This window comes from Balaenoptera borealis, assembly GCF_965194805.1.
Source record: "Balaenoptera borealis genome assembly, chromosome: 6".
Taxonomy (NCBI): Eukaryota; Metazoa; Chordata; class Mammalia; order Artiodactyla; family Balaenopteridae; genus Balaenoptera; species Balaenoptera borealis.
In genome coordinates, this window is record NC_138863.1 from 4,389,770 (window position 1) to 4,412,845 (window position 23,076).

General features: G+C 43.8%; 1 protein-coding gene across 5 annotated transcripts in view; it reads left to right on the forward strand.

Moving 5' to 3' along the window:
• The window catches only part of DRC11 (dynein regulatory complex subunit 11), a 170,030-nt gene that overhangs the window by 112,751 nt on the left and 34,203 nt on the right, over positions 1–23,076 (forward strand). For 4 of the 5 annotated variants that reach the window (XM_082396878.1, XM_082396879.1, XM_082396877.1 and 1 more), the window contains 4 exons: positions 1,869–1,936; positions 5,700–5,782; positions 13,199–13,306; positions 17,529–17,728. In XM_082396878.1, coding sequence (XP_082253004.1) covers positions 1,869–1,936; positions 5,700–5,782; positions 13,199–13,306; positions 17,529–17,728 — 459 coding nt within the window. Of the gene's footprint in view, positions 1–1,868; positions 1,937–5,699; positions 5,783–13,198; positions 13,307–17,528; positions 17,729–18,784; positions 20,872–23,076 lie in introns of those variants that run through there. The other variant, XM_082396881.1, reaches the window with a different exon arrangement.

Sequence of the window (23,076 nt, forward strand, 5' to 3'; positions counted from 1 at the left end):
GCTCAGCATCACTAATCATTATAGAAATGAAAATCAAAAGTACAATGAGGTATCACCTCACACTGGTCAGAATGGCCATCATCAAAAAGTCTACAAACAATAAATGCTGGAGAGGGTGTGGAGGAAAGGGAACCCTCTTGCACTGTTGGTGGGAATGTAAATTGATGCAGCCACTCTGGAGAACAGTATGGAGGTTCCTTACAAAACTAAAAATAGAACTACCATATGACCCAGCAATCCCACTACTGGGCATATACCCTGAGAAAACCATAATTCAAAAGGAGTCATGTACCACAATGTTCATTGCAGCTCTGTTTACAATAGCCAGGATATGGGAGCAACCTAAGTGTCCATCGACAGATGAATGGATAAAGAAGATATGGCACATATTTACAATGGAATATTACTCAGCCATAAAAAGAAATGAAATTGAGTAATTTGTAGTGAGGTGGATGGACCTAGAGTCTGTCATACAGAGTGAAGTAAGAAAAACAAATACTGTATGCTAACACATATATATGGAATCTAAAAAAAAAAAAAAATGGTTCTGATGAACCTAGGGGCAGGACAGGAATAAAGACACAGACGTAGAGAATGGACTTGAGGACACAGGGAGCGAAAAGGGTAAGCTGGGATGAAGTAAGAGAGTAGCATTGACATATATACACTACCAAATGTGTAATAGATAGCTAGTGGGAAGCAGCTGCATAGCACAGGGAGATCAGCTCTGTGCTTTGCAACCACCTAGAGGGGTGGGATAAGGAGGATGAGAGGGAGATGCAAGAGGGAGGGGATATAGGGATATACATATGCATATAGCTGATTCACTTTGTTATACAGCAGAAACTAACACAACACTGTAAAGCAATTATACTCCAATAAAGATGTTAAATTTGAAAAAAAAAGAGTTTATATTGTAAGAGTCCATGTTCAAGAACAGGCGATGCAAATCCCCAGAGAAGTCAGAGTGGTGGTTACCTACAGACCGGAAAGCAGTGTGAGAGAGAATTCAGGAATGGTGAAAATATGTTCTGTATTTTCAACTGGGTGGTAGTTATATGGTTATATGTAAAAATTAAATGTAAAATGTTAATCAATCTGATGTGGGTATACTTTATGTACATTATGCTGCAATAAAAACAATAAATGAAAGCATGAATGAAATGAATGAATGAATGGGGAAAGGGACATGCAAGAGTGAAAGATGATGGAGCATTAAGAAAGAACCTGGAGGGAGTCCTTTGTGATGGGGAGCAAGAGTCACCTGAGGAGGCCTGAGATAGAAGATGAGACAACAAAGGAAGAAAGGGGCCAGGCTGCGGAATTTTAACTTTATCCTGTGGGCAATGGGGAGGTACTGGTGGAGATTTTAGACAGAATAGTGCAGCGATCAGCACTGCTTTAACGGACCACATTGTGAGCACTGCCCTCCAGCCGGCACAAGGATCTGAGTGCAAAGCCCTTTGGGAACCAAAGTTGGATGTTTGCCTCACTCTTTGGGCTCCAGGTTTGGGTCCTGATGCTAACAGAGGGGTGATCAGATACCAAAGAAAAGCACAGCTTGATTGCCTGTGCACTCGGCACTCTCATCCTCTGTAGTAAGCATCCCAGGGCCCAGAAGAAGAACCAGGATGCTCGGGGCCTGCTGGGACAGTCCACGCAGGTTTCAGGGTGGCCACCTCAATGCCAGTCCCTATGTTCACGATGTAAGTGTTGCAGCTCCGTGTACCACGATTGACTTCCCACCTCCCATTCCCCTACGCCACCAGCCAAAATCAGCTTCCTTAGCTAATTTCTGGAGCTCATTTTTCTTGTTTGCACGAAGCTTGTTTTTACTAAATGGGTTTTTTTTTTCCATTTTCTTCCAGAAAAATAAAAAGGAGAAAGGCAAAAAATGGAAAGTGGGGAAGAAGGATAAAGACCCAACGGCTGACAGGTGAGGGGTGCACAATGGGGTGGGGGGCACCCCAGAAAAGAGCATAGGACGTGGCCTGAGTCCTCGGCCTGGTCTGGGAAGGGCAACCCCCCCACTGCTCTGTACACCACACCCCTTCATCCTGGAAGAGTGTGGTGGGCGAAAGCACGGAGACCCCTCTGCAGTCCTGCATGCAGGCCAGCGTCCTCGACTGGGGAGACGCAGTGGAGAGGGGGCGCCTGGAAGGCAGACTCAGGCCCCATCGCTTTTAAGGCCGTGTGACTTTTTTTAAGTTTTAAAATTCGTGGGGTTCTCAAGAAATTTTTTTGAGAAATAGCATCCTGCTACAGCTTTTGAGGGAACGCTGAGGCTTGCGGTCCTTGAGGGCAGAGACAGTTCAGATTACATGCCCGCCCCTGGGCCCGGCCCGCTGAGGCCCTTCCTAAATGCTCCTTGAAGGAAGGGATGAGGATTTGTCTCACTGTAAAAGGATACTTCCATTTCCTTGAGCTTCATCGGCTGAACTTTGATATTAACGAATAATTATAAATGCTCATTTTTAAGCTGAAATGGGCTTCAGTGCTTTACTATTGGAAATAAATAGGGCCTAGGTTTTCAAACATTTTCAAGGAATTTAATTAAAATCCCTAGGAAGTGAATGTCAGAAATCTTTTTTTTTTTTTAAGATTTATTGATTGATTGATTGATTGATTGCTATGTTGGGTCTTCGTTTCTGTGCGAGGGCTTTCTCCAGTTGCGGCAAGCGGGGGCCACTCTTCATCGCGGTGCGTGGGGCCTCTCACTATCGCGGCCTCTCTTGTTGCGGAGCACAGGCTCCAGACGCGCAGGCTCAGTAGTTGTGGCGCACGGGCTTGGTCACTCTGCGGCATGTGGGATCTTCCCAGACCAGGGCTCAAACCCATGTCCTCTGCATTAGCAGGCAGATTCTCAACCACTGCGCCACCAGGGAAGCCCTCAGAAATCATTTTGAATGTATACCTTTTTTCCCATGGGTTTGTTAATGGGTAACAGGTGTTGCTCCCTGTTTGGGGTGTTCCCTTGTTCCCCTTTTGGTGCGCTGATACAGTCCCAAACTCTGCTTGAAAGAAGACCCACGAGAGAGGAAGCCAGCTTGGAACCATCCACAGGAGAAGTGGGGACCAGAGCACCCCAGAGCTGGTGCACACGCCCAGGGCCCTGGCAGGCAGCCTCTGGAGAGACACCCAGCCTTGGTGTGGGCTTTGGCTCTGGGGAGAAAAGGCTCCCACAGGATATCGCTAGAGGGAGGAGCTGCAGGCTTCCTCACATGACGTTCCACTGTTTAGGGAGAAGTTCAAGGTCAAGAGCTTTGGCTGACCGCTACCTGGTCAGCATTCTGAGATTCAGGTGCCCAGTTCCTGGGGAGGAACCCATCTACCGATGCACCAACAATGACGCCCCCTCGGGGGGGATGTTGTAGTCCCTTCCCTGGAGGAAGGTCCAGCCCCTACCTACCCGCAGGGCCACTGCTGTCTTTCAGTGACTTTCACATGCCACTTTTCTCCTTTGTCCTTACCTCAGTCTTTCAGGAGAAGAAGATTCTGCTAAGTGTCTTATTGAGTGACCACCCAGAGCTAAACTCAAATCTGCCAAGATGAGCTGACCACTAAGTTAAAATTATCTATTCACATTCTCTGCATTTAAATAGTCGCTTAACTGAATACAATTCTGCTTTAACAACACAGAGCACACACGTGTGGTTCATGGACCGTGTCTGTTAGTCAATGAATGTGTTCTTTGCATATGTTTCTTTACAGTTGAACTATTATAAATGAGCTACAGCAATTCTCTAGTGAAATGAAGAAAGACCAGTAGTATTTTATTCACTTTTATACCCAAAAGTGCAAAAATACCTGATCATCTTATTCCTGGAAGACTTTTCATTTTAATTTTAAAGACTCTATGTTATTCATTAAGTGGGATTCAATAAATGGGCTAGTTCTCTGCCAAGACACTGTAAGACAACTTATGTTTCTCTCATCCAGTTAGTATAAACCTTAAATCAGTATTTTTATCATAGTTTATAAGGTGGTTTTATTTTATTTATTTACTTTTTTTTTTTTTTCCCCATCACAAAACTACTCAACAGTGTGCTGACAGTCAAGGTATTCAAGGGACATTTCATGCTCCCTGCCATTCACAGGGATTGTTATTGTTGAGTATTGTAATGGCCTCCTGAAAAATCAATTTAAATAGATTTATCACTCTTAGCTCCCTCATCTATCTCTTCCTGGTCACTGTATGTGGCCGTGCTCAGAAAGGGACCATCTCTTCTCAGCCACTTCCTGGTTAATGATTAGGATGATCTATTATTAGTTTACAATTTGGGATTCCTCCCTGACCATTCCTGGTCATGATGCTTTTCTGTTCACTCAAGGCAGCCCCAGGCTGGTAGGTTGGCTGTCCAGAAAAAAGGGGGCCTAGGGCTTTCAAACTGGCTCAGCCATATAAGGTAGCCATATAAGGTAGTTTTAGAGTTGAAATTTTTTATTCTATAGCAAGAGTTTATTTCACTGGAAAGATCCAAATATAGGTTTGTGTTCCCAGAGTCTTAAGATATTTGGTTTGGATTATTTTAGAGAATCTTATTCAATTTTATGTTAATATTTTATGCATATATTTATGTTAAACGAATATTCAAGTCAAAACACTACAGTTGATACTGCCTTGGTATAGGTCAGATACTGTCATCCCAAATTCCATTACAATTAAAACTTTCTTAATTCTCAGCTGAGGGCACACTATTTTAAATATATTTGATAGAATAAAATTTCAGTCAACCAAAGACTGGAGTCATTGAATTAACATCTATCCCGATGGTATTTGGTTTGAATCTCACTGATGTTCTTGAGTCTCTTTTAATCACACTAACTTGGATCATTGAACAATCAAAGAACAGTTTAAAAATAGTTATATTTACAATTCTTCAGTCTAAAGAAAGACTGGGGTTGAACCAAAGCATCAGGCCCCTAAAAATGAAAAGGGAAAAGACAAAACATCTCGAAGGACTCTGTTGAACCGTATTTGAGCATGATCTAGCTGAATTCCAGCAAGCCAAGCCCCAGTTAATTTCACTGGGAGTTTCATTCATTAAGTGGGATACTACCTCCATTTTTTTCCTCAAGTAGTATAAATTACCACTATGCTGGCTACATGCCCAAGGCCCCCTTAGAGAAGAGGTTTTGTCATCTGTAAACACTATGGAAGAGTATAACATCCTCCTAAAAAATTATAATATTTTGTCTTTCATATTAAAATGATTTCCATTATAAGCCTTTGTTTTTTATAGATATTTCTTTTAAACTATTATGCTATGGAGTTAAAAGGAAACGTCAATTTCGCGAAGGACTGATGATTTATTACAGCTTGCAGATGCTAACTGAATATATAATTATGGCCCCGTTATGTTACTATTATTGGGTAATTTCTAATTCATATTTGTGCCATCATGAAGGCTGATGAAAGGGCAGACTGCAGGAGTTATAGCTGGTCTCAGATGCCCAAAGATATAATTCTTATTAATGGGAAACATCAGGTATACCCATGGACGAGTGCAAGTATTGTTTTTAAAAAGCCTAATTTATCCCCAAATTGTAGTAACGCTTCAGAAATCAACTTATTTGCATACATTCAAATGTACTTTGAATGAGATCTGGTTAAAGTTCTCTGAGTATGTGATGATTAACATCAGTACTGCTGATTTGATGTGTTTGCTCACAGAATAGATGGTCTGCTTTATCCCCAGGACCATCGAATCTCTGTATAAGGAACTAGTGGAAGAAGGCTTACTGATCCAGGCTCTGAAAGTCAACCTCTCTGATTACATTGGTAAAGTACACAAAGAATAATGCATGTATGTGTCACATATGTATGTCACCCCTTGGGTTTTGAGGACCCAACAGCCGGAAGTATGTTTCGTCTGTGCTTTTGTCCAACCTAAAATCTGGCCCTTAGTGGCTTGCAGTAAATGTTTGTTGGATTGAATTGATTTGAGTTCATTCTTTGCTGTGATCCAATGGGTCCAGCTCTCTCCCCTAATGTGGTAGAAGCAGGTTTCCAAACCTACTAGCAGGGTTCCTGGAGGCATTCTTTGTGGCTTAAACTGAATTGAGGAAATGAGGAATTGTTCATGTGCTCTGGTTATCAAAATGCCCTAGGGGGCAGTCCCTGGTACTTCCAACACAGAGTCCTCACAGGAGAAATTCCTTCCAGAATTCCATCTAGGGGCCACCACAGGAGTAGTTGGGAGGAAAAAGAGGGCACATTTGCTATCACCATCTTCAGCTAATGTTTTTCTCTTAATTTTTAAAAAATATCATGAGGATCTGAAAACATATTTAAAGCTTAAAATTCTTGATACTCCTACCACCCTAATGCAGATATCATTTTCACTTTCATACAGCTACAGTCAACTGAGGACATTCACCTACGTAACCACGAAAAGATAATCACACTCAGAAAATTTAACATTAATGTCGTACTGTTTCCACTAGGTAATATCTAGTTAATAATTTTCCCGATAGTCCTAATAAATAACATCCTTTGTAACTGTTTGTCTTTCTCAATCCCAAATGCAGTCAGGGATCACGGATGTGATGGTCATATCTTCTTCGTCCCCTTTCATTCCTTTAATCAGCACCAATTTACAGGCTTTTCCAGTCCTTCACAACATTGACATTTTTAAAGAGTCTGAGCCGTTTTACAGACTCTCCTTCAACTGAATTGGTTTGATGGTTTGATGGTTTCCTCCTGACTTGATTCATGTTAAACATTTTTGACAGGAAAACTACAGGTAATATCGTGTCCTTCTCAGTCTTTCACATTGAGGGCACAAAAATGACGCTTTGTCCCATCACTAGTGATGTTAAGTTTAATCACTGGCGAAGGTGCTGTTCCACAGATTTCTCCATCGTAAAGCTCCATTGTCCCCTTTGTAATCAATGAATAATCTGTGGGGGATAGTTTGAGGCTCTGGAGATTCTGTTCCCAACCATCTTAAAGGTGTAGGCATCCGCCGATGACGTCTGCCTGCATCAGTTTTTGCTATGGTGGTTGTAAAGTGGGAATATCCTATTTCTGTCTCCTCTTCTAGCAGGTACCATCGTTCTGGAGAGATTTCCCTCCCACCCTCCTTTTAAAATTGTTTTGGTACTAGAGTAGACACGTGGATTCTCTCTTTTTAAAACTGTATTATAACCCATTTCCGAGTTATTCATTCCAGTGTTTACACTGACCCAGTTTTGGCCTGCAGGAGCAAAAAGGCTGACATTTTCCTTGGATCAAAAAATGATCACTTTAATCCCTTTGAAATAAAGCCACATTTCCTTCTCAGGGGCTTGGAGGAGCATATTTCCTAATGGTGTAAGATTTTACCAGAAAATGTACTGTAATATCTGTTGGGTTTCTGTTTATTTTATGTGTTTCTTATTCAAGTACTGCAGGGTTTTCTCCTGGATTGCCTTGATTATGTTCTGTTAATTCTGTTCATATGAAAAAATAACACTTTTAGCAGAAGCCTACCTCTTTGCTTACGATTGGGATCTCTGAGTGCTGTCTCTCTCCTTGTCTGGTTTCTTCCTTCATATCATGTCTTTTTTGCTTATCACTGAATTCCTAGTTTTTAGTACAGTGCCTAGCACATGGTAGAGTCTCAGAGAATTAATGGACATATTTCTCATCTTCTTACTAATTTCTTATCCATCTTGGACTTCCTCACTGATCTCTTTGTCAGTTTCCAGGCAGCATCTTGAAGATGCTTAAGGTCAAAGCAAATGAATCAACCTCTTAAGAGTGACCTCAAATGTAAATGACCCAGTCTAGCAAAATCAGTCAAATCGCCACAAGGATTGGCTCCCTTTGGTCTTTTCCACGTTTGTCTTCTTTTTCCCGGTTAAGATCCTTAGCTTGAAAAGATGGCAGTGGATCTTCCCAGATCCCCACATAAAAATAGACAAAGCAACTAGATGGCGAAAGCAAACACCTGTGGACAACATTAACACAAAAACAAAATAACCAAGTTTCCCCTCAAAGCCCAAAGTGCAAGCCATTGGGGACAAAAAACAAAAGAACCCCAAAATAGCCAGCAAGCGCTCACTGGAAAGCACAGCAGACCAGGGTAGTAACTGCAGCTGGAATTGAGAGGGGTTTGCTCACTTCAACAGCAGGTGCGTGAAAATGGATAGAATCAGAAAGTATGAACGGGCGAGAACAGTCCAACCTCTGGATGCTCTTGAAATTGACCCTTCCAAGACACAGCCTTATACTGAGAAGAAACTCTTGGGAGTAGAACCACAATTGAATAGGAACAACAGAGATGAGGGAGAGAAAAGGTCCAGAATAAATTGGGGGAGGGGAACAGGACAAGGACATCTCAAAAAGCAAGCCACCATACTAATAACATATATGAAAACAACAGAAGAGGGGACTCTATGAAATTTAAAAAGCTACCCTGACCCAAGCTATCTTCTAAACATACAGGAATATTAACTCATATAAATTTAAGCAATGGAAAATGTCAAGGTCAAAGCCCATGCCAGATGTCTATTAAAAAAGAAAGAATAAGGAGCAAAGTATCATCACAAAAAGACATGCCCACAAAGCAGACATAACTGGAACCTACTCTTTCAAACCAAGCTAATATACATTAAGAAAATTATAGAAGATATGTAAGAACACATAAAATGGAATTAGAAAAGTGCAGAAATGAGTTACACAAAATTCCAGGAATATTTTAAATAAAGGAGAAAAATCATTTTAGGACAAAACTAAATTACAGTGAATACAAGAATGAATGAAGTCCACAAACCATGCTTTAAGAGAAATGAAATGTGAAAGACAGAAATTTTTTTAAAATAAAACTAGAAATGAACAAGATTAAAAGGTTTCAAAAGAAAGTAACAAGTACTAAAGGTAGGCAAAGAAAATTCACATAGGCAGGCAAAGATAATACACATCCCTGAAGAAGAAAACCAAAGCCAAGGAACAGAACAAATACTAAGAATTTTTATTCATGAAAAATTTCCTAAAACAGAAATGCAAACCGCATAATGAATGATCACACTCTGTATGTGAGAATATCAACTCCAATTGACCAACACCAAGATGTATTCTAATAAAAGTACCAGACCTTAAAGTAAAGGGGAAAAAGAAACCTTGGGGCATTACCCCTCCTCCTTTTCCAGCCGGCCCAAAGCTGGACAAGCACAGCAGGGTGGGTGTTGGCTGTGCCTCAGCAACTCCCCCTGCAGGTGGGGACGGAGCACAAACCCTCAGACTCAGAACGTGGCCGCATGGTTGGACATTCTCCACAGCCCAGGAACCCTGTATTCACAGCCAGCCTGGCTCAGCAGTGCCGGGACACGAGTTGTCTGGGGGGCTTCCACTCTTTTCTAAACACCACTCAAATCCAAATATGCACTAGGATCACAGCAGTTAGGGCTGAAAGAGACTTGGAAGGCAGGAAACTCAAGTTCATAATGTCTGGTTCCCCCAAGGCCCAGCCCCCAACTCCCCCCACCCCCAGTTCCTTGCTCTGTCCCTGCGCACCTGCCCAGCTCGGAGCGCTGACCCTGTGCCCAGCAACCAGCTCCCGCCATAAGCTTGGGTATGCAAGAAATAGCACATTTCCTTATTCATTAAATAACCATAACTTAGCATCACGAGGGCTAAACTGCCAAGGTTATTCAAATTCAATCCTTCTTACAAGCCTCCACCCCTGCCCCCAGGTACCATCAAGGTCCCCGATTCCCAAATGGTGCCTGGAGGCTGGGGAGAGATTCTGGGCACTGGCGCCCTCCAGGACCCCTTGGTGCCTGCAGGGGCCACTCATGCCTGCCTGGGGCCCTCTCTCAGCGAGGGGTTCTCTGCCCTGCTCCCTTGTCCTCTGTGCCACCAGGACACAGGGCTGATGCCCACCGACCAGAGACCCACTGACCAGCTGTCCCGCCCAGGCTGGGAATGTCTCCTCCCTCCTGCCTCTGAAGCTCCCACCCTCTGGGTCCCTGGTCCTTTCTGTAATCTTTCTGTGCCTCAGTTTCCACAATTACGAGGCTAATAACAGCAACGGCCTCACTAAATTGCTGTGACAATTTAATGAGTGAGGAAATGGAGCCCTCGAGGGCGTGCTGGCACAGAGCTAGCTAGCTGTGTCCCTGTGTTGCTGCGGTGGTGATCTCACCTATCCTTCCGCGGGCTCAGGGTTTGCCAGCCAGAGGGCTTGTGACTTCCTGGTGCCTCCGTGCCCCTCCCTCCCTGTGCACATCGCAGAAGCACGAGGCACCTAGGTCGGCCACTGCTCCAGGGGAAAATACAGAGGGAACAAACACAGCCAATACTCCCCTAGATTACCTGGCTCTGCCTATGGTTCTGGAGCTGCTGCGTTCGGTGGGAACATTGACACCCAGGCCAGGGCTGGTGCTTCTCACTTTCTCCTTGGCATCCAGGGCCTGTCCTAAGAACAAGAAGATTCAACGGGTTCCCCAAAATCCCACCTTAGAAGACTTGACTTAGACATTACATGTGAAAAACATCTGAAGCTTCGGAATACCTGGGCCCCAGGGTGCATAATCTTGGCAGAGCTGTTGCAACAGAAAGTTAACCTGAGAAGTTTCTCTGTCGACCACATTCTGGAAGCTGGTAGCCTGCATCCAACATACATTTTTATTGTATAAACAATTCAGGAACCTGGATTGTAACCACGTAGCACGCGTCACTGTGCTCTTCATCATCAGAAGATGCTCTGTTCAGCCTTGGCAGTGCCCGGGGCAGAGCTGGCATGTCCTGGTGCAGGTGGGAGGCCCCAAGTCCTACGAGCATTGTCTGCTGACTTGAGGCCTCCTGTGTTCTCTCACTCCTTTTCTTTGAGTAACTTTTTTAAGAGGCTGTTATTTTTTATCAATTGTTCTGTTCTTTATTCTCTTTTCAATGCTGTGTGGGGTAGAATGGAAATGTTAGAAGCTGATTTCACCTTGATTTCTCAAATATTTTTATTTCTCCTTATTTTTTAAGTGTGCGCGTATGTTCCTTTTCTCTACAATTAGTTCCTCCTTCTGTGTTCATTTGCTAGGGCTGCTGTAACAAGTACCACAGTAGGGCAGCTTAAACAGCAGAAAATTACTTTCTCCCAGTTCTGGAGGCCAGAAGTCCAACGCCACGGTGTCAGCAGTGTTGGTTCCTTCTGGAGGCTCTGAGAAGGAATCTTTTGGCTGTAGCCTCAGAGCCCCTTCAAGCCCCCACCTCTGTCCTGCTCCCTGGACCTGTCAGTCCTCCCCTGCCAGGATGCTGAGCTGCCCTGGGGCTCACGTGGCCTAAACTGACCTCTTCCTCTGTCCATCCCTCGGTGGTTTGCTGGCAGTCGTTGGCGATCCTTGGCTTCTGCTGTATCGCCCCATCTCTGCCTTCATCCTCACGTGACCTCCTCCCTGTGTGTGTGTCTGTGTCCAAACTCCCCCTTTTTATAAAGGACACCAGTTATATTGGATTAGGACCCACCCTAATAACCTCAGTTTAATTAATTACGTCTGCAATGATCCTATTTCCAAATAAGGTCACATTCTGAGATACTGGAGGTTAGGCTTTGACATACGGATTTTTAAGGGGACACAATCCTACCCATAACACAGTCCTGTTTCTTTTCCCGCTGCTGTCCTAGGTTTCCTTGCCCTTTTTCATGCTTTCTATCTCCGACACCTCTTCATCTGCTGCTCCTTCTTCCCTCGCTCGTGGAAGACCTGGTGTCTGTGCAGGGAGCCCTGAAGTCTCTAAATTCTGAATGAGTCCGTGGGAAGGGCTTATGGCTTCCATGCTGGGCAATAGCAAAGCATAGTGACACACTTTCAGAATGAGTCTCCTCACTTGGCAGAGGGTCGTTCCTTCTATTAGAACCAACACCCACCAGTTCAACTTCCTTTGTCTGAGTAGGGACTAGAAAATATGGCGCATTTGGGTATTAACTTGGATTTACTTAAGCAGGAAAATGGGGTCACTTTTATGCCCCCCCTAATGTCATGTTTACAGCAATAAGTGCTGGATTTAATGGTGGCTGCAGGATCCCTTCCTGCTCTAGTGAAGGCGAAATGAACCGCTCTTCTATTTATTACCTGCTCATTAAAAAGCGTGCAGATCGGAAGCCATAATAGACGCTTTCATTATCACTCATTTCCCTCACCAAGTCCATTGCCCTTGCCAAGGACTTTTTTTCATGCGGAGGCTTTGAAAGGCTGTGGCCCACAACAAAACAGCAATCGTTATCTGGATTTTAACTCTCATTTCCTTAGCATTTGAAAATGCTTTAAAGCCCTTGATATTTTCAGGATTTCGTAGACACCTACATGTATTTCTTCAGTGTTTTCATACACACATAAAGGCATTTGTTGTACATATATAACATTGAAAGCTCTGCAAGATCCGTACTTGCTATGAAAAGAAAAAGTCGGGAAAAAAAACATCAAGAGATTGTGATTCATTTTTCGAATATTTTTCCTTCAGATTCAGGTACAGATCAAGAGAGAATCACATGAGCATGTAAAAGTCCATCCTCATGACAAATGAAGGCAGCAAAACTAATTTTCGTGGTGACCTTATCTAAGTTAGAAAATAACACTTCAGATTTATGACTAGTTACAATTAAGCTCTTTGATGCCTTCTAATTAAACCTGTAAAGATTTATTTCGATATTATTCCTTTGGTAATCCTTTAAAAATGATAAAAATGTTAATGAATATCACCCTCAAAAGGAGATATTTCTATTTATCCTAAATTAGACTTAGATCCTACCTTTCAAATGATTGCATTTCAGGTTCAGATTTACACGACTTCAATACAAATTTCACATCCATCTTAAGTAAGTTATTTTTAAAGTTTGTGCAAATGTTAGACATAATCTCTTGGAACAGAAATTAAACCAAACCTGCCGTATTTTAGTTTACTTTGTATGTTCTTCATCTTAGAACTTTGCTCTTCACATATTCAACATCTGAAGGTTATTCTTTAAAATACTGGGAGGTTAGTATCATACTCAACATAATTCCCAGTTATTGTAGTGAGTATAGAAATGTTTTTGTGGCTGGACAGTTTTTCTTCAAGCCTTTATCTGAGAAGTTCTTTATAATGACTCTCCATAATATGAGTGTATTTGCTCAGAAATGTTCAATTTGTATCCTATGTTAGTTTTGCAAGTGTCCAAATTATGCAACTCAGAGTAGCGTAGTTTCCCATTCATTTGTCCTCTATTTTTTTTCTCCCCAGGTGAGTACAGCTACTTGGGGACTACTCTTCGCCAGATGTCCACAGAACCCATGCCTTCCCTCCTGGATGTCCGACAGCTAATCACCCTGTACGGCATCCTGCCACTAGGTAAGGATTCCACTTGCCCTGTTGTGCCTTTGCTAGAAGCAGGCGTGTGTGCTCGTGTCTTCCTGGTCGTCATCAGTGTGCATTGCGGCTTACCTCTTCTACTGAGAATTGTGAGTGAGGGTCGTTCTGCTGGGCTAGAGCATCCTGGAGCACAGAAAAGTACCACCCGGGAAGCACATCTGTAGCGCCTTTGAATGTCTGGTTAGCATTTTGAAGGTCCTGGAAGCTGTCATCTGGAGAAATGATAACCAAGGCAAGCACCTGCGATTCAAAGTGACCAAATTAGGGCTTCCCCGGTGGCGCAGTGGTTGAGAATCTGCCTGCCAATGCAGGGGACACAGGTTCGAGCCCTGGTCTGGGAAGATCCCACATGCCGCGGAGCAACTGGGCCCGTGAGCCACAACTACTGAGCCTGCGCGTCTGGAGCCTGTGCTCCGCAACGAGAGAGGCCGCGATAGTGAGAGGCCCGTGCATCGCGATGAAGAGTGGCCCCCGCTTGCCGCAACTAGAGAAAGCCCTCGCACAGAAACGAAGACCCAACACAGCCAAAAATAAATAATAATAATAAATAAATTTTTAACAAAAAACAAAATAACAAAGTGACCAAATTAGACAAAGGCTGAGGATAGGCTTACCTGTTACACACAGGCTCTGTCACTGGGTCCTTAACAGAGCTGGCCCTTCAGGAGTCAGTGAAAGTGTATTTCTTGGATCTAAAGAATCAAGGCTCTGCCAGTTTCCACGGAGATTCAATCATGGTTGTTCAGACAGACGGACCAGAGTCTACAGGAAAGTCGGGGCTCTCGGTAACGGATACCTGCCCCTCTCGTTCACTTTTATTTATGTTTTCATGACTGCGTCACCTGGGGCAGGGGCAGGAACTCCAGCCAGCCGTGCTCTGATGACCATTCTGAACTAGAAATCGCATTTTGTTTTGTTTAATTTGCTTTAAAGTGAGATGGGAATCGTTTGGACACTTCTCATCTTATTCCACGTTGACGTAAATAAGAACTTAAACCTATTGGCAAGGAACAGTTCATTCTTCTTTCAACTTCCTGTCAGAAGCAGTCCATAGAATAGGGGTCAACATAAATAAAATACATATATAACACAAATATATAATACTTGGGGATCAACATAATTTGGGGTCAACAAAATCAATATGCAATATTTAACGGGGTCCGTGTAAATAAACAGATTAGTCCTCAAACTTCATCACAGAGTGATGGAAGGCAGTAGAGCCGCGAACATCAAGAGGTGTCAAGATTGTAAGGGAACTCCTCACAAGTGAGCGTGTGGTGTGTCTGCATCCTCCGCTGGCAGATACAAGGTGATGGGTGTCGTCTCCAAGCTGACTTGAGGGTTCTGGAAGAAGCGTGCCCGGGAGGCATCCCACCCGGACCCTCCTTTTGTCAATAAGAAACCCGAAGTCTCCCTGGTGGCTGACGTCCCCAGCCCCGGAGGCAGCGGGGCGTTTGTTCTCATGACCTGTTCACGAGTTTGCACTGTACAAACAAGTCAGACAGAGAAGTTCGCTCACACGGCAGCCTGCCAGGGCTTCGTCTGAATTTCATACGTCTAAACTAGTATCTGGTCACAAAAGGGAATGCGTTTGTTGGTCTGATTATCCAGGTCGCCACTGCCAGGACCAGCCAAGGCGGCCACTTGGAAGACGGCACTGAGGACACACCGCAAGGCCACTTCCCACCCTGCCCGGCAACAAAGCTCCCACCGGCCTCCAGGGTTCCAGGAGCCTCGGCCAGGGCTCCCAGGACGAGGTGTGAACTTTCAAAGCAGTAAGGGCAGTAAGGGAATGCCCAGGAAGCATCTGGTCAGCATTCACCCGCTCACTGCCCCCCGGCCCGGAAATATCACTGTCCCCGCAGCGTGGAGGGAGAGAGGGAGGCGAGGGGGGAGGGCGCTCATGCAGCAGATGCGTTTTATGTGCGGTTTCATCGCCCAGCAGAGGTGGCCATTGAGCAGCTCTCACGGATGAGTAAGCCTTTCCACGATGCTGAGGAACTTTCTCCAAGTCCGGGGTCAGAAGGGGCAGAGCTGGGCTTAGGACACGGAACACTGGCCTCCTTGTGACTCTTTAATCCTTCGAAAGTTGAAAAGGGTGAACGCACAAAAGCCTGGAAATTTCCTCTGTCTCTTAGCAATTCTAGGCAATTTTTAAAACTGCCCTTGAAAGGCGAGATGAGCAGCTAGAGCCATGGCCGCCGTGGCAGATTTGTCCCCAGCGACTCCCCGGCCCCTCCCTGCCCTGCCGTCTGATGAGCTCTCCAGAGGCCAGCGAGGCCCCGGTGCAGAGGCCTTTCTGGACCCACCCTCTCCCCCTCTGCACGACGCTGGTGACCACCCCCTTCCTTCTGGAAAGTCACATCCCTGGGGTAGATGACGTGTCCGGGCCTCCCACGCCTGTGCCCCTTCCCTCCTGCTGCCCCTCCCCCAGTTCTGTCCTCAGCGCTGTTCTCCCCTCCCTTCACCCCTTCCAGAACTCTCCTGGGCCCCAGGCTTCGGCCACTGCTCTAACCCTCATCATCTTCCAGGGACCCCGACAGCTGGCACCACTCTCCGCCCCACCCCCTTGCTGACCCCAGCTACCTCGCCAGCCAGAATCATCTGCCCCCCCAGGACCTGACCTTCCGCTCCAGGCTGTGGTCACTGCGTCCCCCTACTTGCATCCTTCTCAGACGCCCCCTTCCACTCTGCCCGTTCTTCACCGGCCAGCCCAGATGCAGCCCCTCTCTCTGAAGTCTGGCCTGACTCTCCCCCATGCACCCACCTCATCCCCCCAATGGGAAGTCCTTTCTTCCCTGAATCTCTGTCTCACGGATCTTAGCACGGATCTTTTCCTCCCCTTCTAGTTACTTCTCAAGTTTAGCTCCCCCCGGCCATAAACTCTTTACAGCAAATCCTGTCTCTACCACATGCGCATCCCCAGTGGCCCCCAGCCGAGGCCACAGACGGAGCCTTCAGTATCCAGGTGATGAACGGGAGACGGGAAGAATGGCGTCTCTCTGCTGTCGTGGAAAATGAGTTCTGCTTCACCACAACACATTGCCATTTCCCACGCTAACCACAATGGAAGCGTGCCCGTTTAGCTTCATTTTAAAGAGAACTTGCTTAAAACTACTTTCCAAGTTTTTGCAGAGTGTAGTCGGTAACTATAAAAATTGTTCCTAATGATTAGATAAATTCCCTAAGTCTTGTCAATCACACAAGAAAAAAGAAAGAGAAGCACAATAATTAGAATGTTGATTTGTTTACAGCTGATGCAGAAGAGCCCAGCAGTTGACCAAAAGCAAATTAGCGCGATAGCCGATGTTCCAATCACAGCCTTCTACAGGATTTCATTCTGTTCACTCTCTAATTCCTTAGTGCCGACGTGTGCTCTGCTCGTGTTCAGGATGATGGAAGAAATCAAGCCCGAGTTCCAATCTGGGCTCGCAGGAGATGGGCGATGAGGTTGAGAGCACAGGGCAGGGACCTCTGAGGGACCTAATAATTCACGTCGTTTATTATCAAGGGTCAGGTTGACTCTGCCCCTACCGACAGACTAGAAACCAGGACAGACGAAACCAACAGGGACCTACTGCGTAGCACAGGGAACTCTGCTCCATATTCTATAATAACGTATACGAGAAAAGAACTTGGAAAAGAATAGGTACGTGTATATGTGTAACTGAATCACTTTGTTGTATGCCTGGAACCAACACAACATGGTTAATCAACTATACTCCAATATAAAGTAAAAATTAAGAAAAAAAAGCCAGGCTACTGCTGCCTGGATCTTGTTTTTTCCCCCGCATCTTCCCGTGCATCGCACATTCGTCTTCCCGAGCCTTCAAAGGCTGTAGTGCTGCTGAGAAGCAGAGAAACCCCCAGCCCCTTCCCCCAAAATGCCAGAGGTTAGTTACTGCAGGAATGTTCTCTAAAATGATGAGTGTGGGGGGAATGCTGGGGTGAGGGGTGAGAGAGAAGCAATGTATTGAACGCCCAAGGAGACCTGACAGCTCCACCTTGACATACAAATCAAAGGTGTCACGGAGCTGGCTGAGACAGGAGGCGTGCCCCTGGTGAGAACTGCCTTCCACACATCCATCACTGTTGCCGAGACTGGGGTCATGCCACGGAGTCATGGCCTTGAGGAGTCCCCGTCTAAGAACCACTTATTTTCTTGGCGGGATCTTAGAGCCTCTGCCTCTGCCTTTTTTAGGTTCTGAAGCAGTGCATGAGAAAGCTCCTTCGGTGAAATCCCTGCTCTTGGCTGGTCCGTCTGGGGTGGGGAAGAAGTTGCTGGTCCACACCATCTGTACCGAAACGGGAGCCAACCTCTTCAACTTGTCCGCAGCTAACATTGCCGGGAAATACCCGGGCAAAAATGGCCTCCAGATGATGCTACACGTCGTCCTCAAGGTATCTGTCACATTTCTTGATCTCCGGTTCTCCTCCTTCTTTCAAATTGCATTTTCAAATGCTGCAGTTAATCTCCTTAAGCCAGCTAGCACAGACCCTCACAGATCATTTCCTTAGGCAGACATGCACATCCCTCTTAAACTTCCCCATTGCATCCTCCTGTAAATTGCTTTATTATTGCATCTGGCTGAGCGTCCAACAACCAGACACAGCTTCTTTCTTTGCGTAAACGCCCTCCTGTGCCATTCAGATCAGCCTCCTTCTGCCACAGGAGTTCTTCCTGCAGTGTTCACAGGTCTCGTTAAAAATTCAATCCTTTTCCAGCCCACCTCCCTCCAGTAATGGCATCAGATATTTGCATTTGGGGGTATTTTTTTTCTCACATGGAATAAATTGAAGTCAGCTTCTCACACAGGAAATAAAGGAGGAACCCACAGGAAGCTAAGCTGACCGCAGTAGTGTAGATATTCAATTACATCCCCGTGCCAGAGGATGCCACGTCCTCGAAGGTGCATACACAACCCAGCACTGTGATCTTAGATAAGCTCTTCACCTCCCTGCGTCTCTGTTTTATCGTCACTGAAATGAAGGAGTCAAACCAAATGATACTGTCAGCCCTAAAAGCAATGATTCTCTGATATAGTTTAGATATAGATGATGATGGTGATGGATGATGATGAAGATACATCAATGGATGGATGGATGGATAGATGATAGATAATAGATAGATGGATAGATAGAGACACAGTATACATATGTACACTTGAGGATTACCAAGTTTTAGAGCATTCTGATACTCAGTATTTATATTTGATATTAAAACTTCACAGGATTTCATTTTCATTTGTTTGAGTCCCTCAAGGTTGTCCTTAGGCTGTTCAGTTCATTTTGCTAGCATGCCCGATAAGCCAGCTTTTACTATATCAAAATGTACACAGAGCAAGGACTGTCCGGTACCTGGGGCTAGATGTTAGCACTGCATCTGCTTTCAGGGGAGATGGTTACACACAAGCAGCCGCTCATAGAAATGGTTCCTTTTCCGTCTCCTCCTAACAGCCCCAGGGAGGAAGTGATGGCAGCGGGGTTTCCTCTCCCAGCCACATGGACCCCACGCTGTGCAAGTTAGGACATCCCCCCCTACTTTCGTCCCTTGCTTGTCCTGAAGGAATCCATGGAGAGAGAAGTTTGAGGAGCTGGGAGGCGAGAAGAAGAAGGAGGGTGGGGAATAAAGAGCGAGCATTAAGCTGTTTAATAGAGCACCTCATACACGCTAAGTGCTCCACGTTTTGTGTCATTGTATTTAATCTTCACAGCAGCCCAGTGAAGAGTCCATTCTCATCCCCATTTTACAGATAAAGAAACTGGGGCTCTGAGAGGTTAAGTAACTTGCCCAAGGCCACCGAGATCAAGTGGCTGAGCAGGGTCCAAACCTAGACCCTTCTCTTCCTGACCCTCCTGCACTATTTTTATTAATGTAAAATTTATATACAGTGACATGCACAGATCTGAAATATGCATTTTAAGTGTGAGCTTTGAAGAAACGGATACAGCTGTGTCACCACCATCTTCATGTGCTTTTTGGTCCTTGTATAACTTCTTTTTTGAAATGTCTGTTCAAGTCATTTGCCTACTCTTCACTGGACTGCTGGTCTTGAGATTTGGAAGAGTTCTTTATATATTCTGGTTACAAGTTCTTTGTGGGACACACATATTGCAAATATTTCCTCTCATTCTGTGACTTGCTTTTTCGTTTTCTAATTTTTTTGTTGTTTACTTGTCCTATCAGTTACTGAGAGGGGGTATTAAAGCCTCCAACTATGATTGTGAAATTCTTTATTTCTCCTTTTAGTTCTGTTGGGTTTTGCCTCACATATGCTGAAGCTCTGGTATGCATGAGATGTATCCACACTTAGGATGTGATGTCTTCCTGATGGGTTATTTTATCATTATGAAATGTCCCTTTTTGTCTCTAATAATACTCCTTATCTTGAAGTCTACCCAGTCTGATATTAATGGTGCCACACCAGCTTTCTTTATACTCTTTTATTTTCAATGTCTTTATAGTTAAAATCCCTTTTTGTGGATAGCACATACTTGAGTCTTGCTTTCTTATCCAATCTGACAATATCTACCATTGAATTGGAGTGTTTGCTCCCTTTACAATTATTCACATGGTTGAGTTAGGTCTCCCGTTTTGCTGTGTGTTCTCCATTTGTCCCATTTCTTTTTTATTCTTCCATTTCTCCTTCTTTTGGGTAAACTCAGTACTTTTTATTACTTTATTTCAATTCCTCTATTGTCTTTTTAGCAATGACTCTTATTTTTCAGTGATTGCTCTACAAATTACAATAGTCATTTTTAACTTAACACAGTCTACATAGCATTAATATTGTACTATTTTCCTTAAAATGTGAGAATCTTACAATATAATCCATTTATTATCCCTTGTCCTTTATGATTTTATCATACATTTTATATCTAGAAATGTCAACAACACAATAGAGTGTTATTATTTTTGCATTGAATAGTAATTTGTCTTTTAAAGAAATTCAGCAGAAAAGTTTAATATTTCATACTTACCCACACATTTACCATTTTAAGTGCTCTTCATTCCTTTCTGCCAATCCAGGTTTCCATTTGGTGTCATTTCCCTTTCAGCTGCAGAAATTCCTTTACATTTCTTTTAGTGCAGGTCTGCTGGCAACAAATTTTCTCAGCTTTCATTTTATTTTTAAATGTTTTTACATTGCCTCCATTTTTGAAGGATATTTTTGATGGATATAGAATTCTGGGTTGACACATTTTTCTTTCAGCACTTTAAAAATGTTATTACATTGTCTCTGTGACTGCATTATTTCTGATGAAAAGTTATCAGAAATTCGAATTATTGATCTCTTGTGTGTAATGTGTTAATATTCTCTGAATGGTTATAAGATTTTCTCTTTATCTTTGTTTTCATTCACTTGGCTATAAGGTGTCTAGATATTTTTGTTTGTTCTTTGTACTTTAACTGCTTGTGGCTCACTGTGCTCATTGAAACTGTAAATACATGTTTTAAGCCAAATTTGGGAAATTTGAGCCATTATTTCCTCAAATATTTTTTCTGCCTCACTTTCTCTCTTCTCCTTCTGAGATATATATATATATATTTGACTGCTTCATATTGTTCCACAAGTCACTGAGGTTCTGTCTCTCTAGTTTCCACATTGGATAATTTCTATTAATCTACTTTCAAGTTTACCTACCCTTTCTTCTACTATCTCCAATCTGCTATTAAACCTATCTTGTGGATTATTTTTTTGTGTTTCTGACATTTTGCTTTTCAGTTCTAGGATTTAAATTTGCTTATTCTTATAGGTCTCTATTTCTCTGTTGTAATTCTCCATCTGTTCATTCAATGTAGCTATCTTTTCTTTTAAGTCCTTGAACTCAGTAGTTGCCTTATAGTCCTTATCTGCTAATTCCAATACTGTGTCACCTTGGGGTTTGTTTCTATTTGTTTTTTCTTGACTATGTGTCACATGTTTTTGTTTCTTCATATGATTAATAATTTTTTATTGTACATTAGACATTGTGGATGATACATTGTTGACACTCTGAAGCATGCTAGGCTTGGTTCTATCAGGCAGTTAAGTTGCTGGCTGATCAGCTTGAACTTGCAGAGGTTTCGTTTTCTATTTTGTTAGTGTGGGTCTGTTTTGAGTTCACCCTTAGTCCTGGAACCTTGTCTTTACTTTGAGGTCTAAAAGGACAGCTTGAGGTGTTTACCAAGCTCTTTTAACTTGGCAGAAGCTAAGGTATGTGCTCAATTATTTTAGTGTTCCAGCTGTTGCTTTCCACTGAGCTTCTTGGAATCTTCCCCCATGCATGCACACTTGCAAGGTTACCCAATAATTTGAAGATGAGCTGGAATTTGAAGCCCAGCAACCTGACTTGTGGCCTCTGTGTACTTAACCACCAAGCTCAAAGCACTAAGTTCTTCAGAGGAAAAGTAAGAGAAACCCATCCTCTTGCCCAAAAGAACACCTAAATGCACTCATTCTAAATGCTGAATTTTGTTGACATTGTCAAGTAACCAACAGAAGCACATGAGTATAAAAATATTGGCATTTCGTGAGCATCTATATATCACAGACCTTACACTTCTCTCTGTTTTAACTCATTCACTCCTCGCAACAACCTTATGAGGTGGGCACTATTGTTATCCCCATTTTGCTGATAAGAAAACTGAGGTACAGAGCATTTAAGTGATTTTCCTGGGTCGCAATGCCGTGACGTGAGCCTGGTCAGTCTAGGTGCAGAAGCTCCAGGTCTAACAGCTGCGTTATTCAGCCTCTGAATTAAGCCGCTCTTCTCCAGCCACCAAATGGCTCAATCGCTCAGACTCCAGGACAGAGCCAAGGACATGATCATGATGTTCTCACTCTCAAGAAATTATTTGCTCCTGCCACTGAGGGGTTTGTCTCGATATCAGTCAAGCTATCTTTGCATTAATTAGAATCACTGCAGACTGACATTAGGTGGACCACAAAGTGCTGGATGTCAGGTTATCAACATGTGGAACAGTACGTGCATCCGCCTAGGCCACTCCACGTTGGAGGGCCTGACACACACCTCGTTAAGCTTCACCTTTACTGTGTATATAGCTGATTAATGAAAGACCAAGAGGTCTCTGGAGTGGAAGTCATTCAATTAAAGATCACGTACAGTGAGCCTGTGTGTCCTGGCAGGACTGACGGAGCAGCTATCTGCATTGCAAAGAGGTATTTGCCTTTAATTAACCAAAGGAAAGTGGGATTTTATGGCTGTGCTGGTGAATCAGTGGTAGGCAGCTCCAGTGCGGTCCTGTTATGTGGGCCGGGGCCGCAGCAGCTTGAGGGCAGCAAAATATGGATCTGAGAGGCATTTGCTGGAGAAGGTGAAATAACAGAAGGGCCCAATTACTCATCACGTCTTCTTATAAAGACTTCCTCTGACTGAATTAATCTCGGCAGAGCAAAGAATGCAACGCCTAGGAAACATCATAATTTCACTTCTGGCTGGAGGCGTCTGCTTCGCCCACAACACCCCGTGCACGTGCAAACATGCTGGCGAAACAAGTTTCTGATCTGTTTCCCAAGCACAAGTTCAAATCTGTTTTCTTCTCATTATTTTGGGAGGGTTCCTTTATTTCACACGCGATAACTCTAATGCATTCCTTTAAGAAATGCCTTTACCGTACCAGTTAACAAATGTTATTTAAAATTCTCTCGTCTAGTAAAGCTATATGTGGAAAGGAATATACATCTATTTAGCTAGGAAATATTAGAAATACATCTAACAATTAAGAAACACGGGATAAATGATTA